Consider the following 2,258-nt stretch of genomic DNA (forward strand, 5'->3'; position numbering starts at 1 on the left):
TCCCTACACTCTACAGGTTTGATGAACCAACAGAGAGGGGGGTAGCTTTCCTTTTCAACACAATTCTAAAGAGGCTCAGGAATAAACAAGTAGTATGTACCACTGCTGTGTTGAGTTCCCTTAACATTTCACATAATCATTATTTGATGCTAAAATGATTTTTCAACTTTGAGTTATACCCATGACTACTAAAGCGTGGGTATTTTCCTTGGAGCTGGAACACTGGAAGAGAGAAGTTTCAGCTGAGAATTGTTTCTATACTTCATAAACATTGCTGTCTTAGCAAGATGCAGAGCTCATGAAGCTCTTAAGCTGAAACTGTTCTCAGCTAAATGTTCCCATTTCCAAATGCAAATGGGAGAATGGAGGGGAAAAAAGATACAGGTTTGTGAATACCAGTAATAGTAGTTGGTGTTTTCTGGAATGTGCTTCACGTCACTCAATTATCGTTCATCTCCAATCTGCATTTTGTAAAGGTTTGGAAATACTAGGTTCTTGAAGTTATATTTATGATAATTGTCTTCCAGAATCACACGAGAGAATTTAAATATGAGCTTTATGCACTGTCACTACAATTTAAGTTAAACTCTTATTTGTGGGATTATTTATTTTATGTGTGTGATTTGGTCACTTTGATTTGTATCGTGTTCAGTTAACACACTGCATTGGAACGAGGTGACTGATATTTCTTTCTTTATTACCCATATCCAATGCATGATATACTCAGTATTTTTCATCCATTTTAATCTTAATGCTTTTTGTTGTTGTTCTAGGTCACAATAACAGAACTTCAGGTAAGCCTTAAATTTTATGGATTATTGCACTCTAGATAATGCTGTTTCATAGCAATTTGAAAGCAGAAATACTGCTTCAAAGTTTGCGTGTGTTAAAAGAAGAAAGAGGTTTAGGGAAAAGGTGCCTGGGATACATCTTCAGCAGTCCTTGGTGATTTCCATATGTGGCTGTTCTTTCAGGCTCAGCTTGCACAGAAGACAACACTACTCAATGATTCAAAACTGAAAGAGCAGGAACTCAAAGAGCAGGTAAGGGGGGGGTTGAACAAGCAGAAAGTGTTCTTATTCTATACCTTGTTTGCAGTGGTTTTTTTTCAAGTGGTGAAGTTATGAATCTTTTTCTAAACTAAACCATTTTTTGATGTAGAGTACAATTTTTGTCATTTTTTATGTATGCTTCTGTACAAAAAAGATAGACGTCAGTATGTATATAAATACATAAATATGCACAACACTATAGATGTTCTTATGCGTATATACGCGTGTACACACATTTTCATAAGTAGTTTAGGGACAGTTTTTCATTACACAATTTTTAATGTTTTCCTCCCTTCAAAAGCAGATGTACTTTGCTTTCATAAAAGCACATGATGTTTAGCTGAAAACTGTTTTCCATTGTGCTTATTTTACCTGCTTGTGAATACCACTGATCTATTTGACTGTTCCCTGTTCAGATTAACGTATTGGAAGACCAGCTGAAAAATTATGAGAAGAATATGTGTGTCTCATCAGTTGAAGGTAAGTACATGCTTTTTCATCACAGATAATCTTTTTGCTTGTTTGAAAGGTGTGCTTTGGTTTAGACAAGACATTAAAATGTCAGTCTCTTTTAAAAAACACTTGTATAATACTTTAATGACATCTTCTTGTTTTGTCTTATCTACTGTAATGGGGTTTTGCCATCCTGTGGAAGCCCAGCTAAGCTGGATGAACCCGGAAGAATGTAAAAAACCGCACTTTGCGCATCTGCTTTTTGCAAGCTTGTGCAGATGGTCCCATTATCTTGAGATGATCCAGAGCTCTCTCCACCACCAGAAGGTGCATGCCTCCTTCCCACAACACGACAGGGCCAGTGCCTAGGACAGGATATGCTTATGGGTAGTCAGTGCCTCCTGCTAGTGCCAGGTGGGAAGAAACGTCATCCCAGATTTCCTCAGCACGGACTGCCAGGGAAAGGAGGAGGCAGGAAGAATAGCTCAGACTAGCATAGTTCAGCTGGAAGGGACCCGCAGTCATTACCTAGTCCAACTGCCTGACCACTTCAGGGCTGACTAAAGTACAAGCACAGTATTAAGGGTGGTCAGGCTTGGGGCATTGACCACCTCTCCAGGACGCCTGTTCCAGAGTTTGACCACCTTCTCGGTAAAGAAATGTTTCCTCTTGTCCAGTCTGAACCTCCTCTGACGGATGCAGCTTTGTTCCATTCCCACCCATCCTGTCCCTGCGTACGAGGGAGAAGAGATC

General features: G+C 39.4%; 1 protein-coding gene across 1 annotated transcript in view; it reads left to right on the plus strand.

The window, feature by feature from the left end:
• The window catches only part of GOLGA4 (golgin A4), a gene marked incomplete at both ends in the record, with an annotated part of 8,473 nt that extends 6,941 nt beyond the window's left edge, over positions 1-1,532 (plus strand). Inside the window, 3 exons of the mRNA XM_010141755.1 lie at positions 774-794; positions 975-1,043; positions 1,469-1,532. Coding sequence (XP_010140057.1) covers positions 774-794; positions 975-1,043; positions 1,469-1,532 — 154 coding nt within the window. The remainder of the gene's footprint in view (positions 1-773; positions 795-974; positions 1,044-1,468) is intronic.
• Positions 1,533-2,258: the final 726 nt, after the last annotated feature.

This window comes from Buceros rhinoceros, unplaced genomic scaffold (genome assembly GCF_000710305.1).
Source record: "Buceros rhinoceros silvestris isolate BGI_N320 unplaced genomic scaffold, ASM71030v1 scaffold46308, whole genome shotgun sequence".
Taxonomy (NCBI): domain Eukaryota; kingdom Metazoa; phylum Chordata; class Aves; order Bucerotiformes; family Bucerotidae; genus Buceros; species Buceros rhinoceros.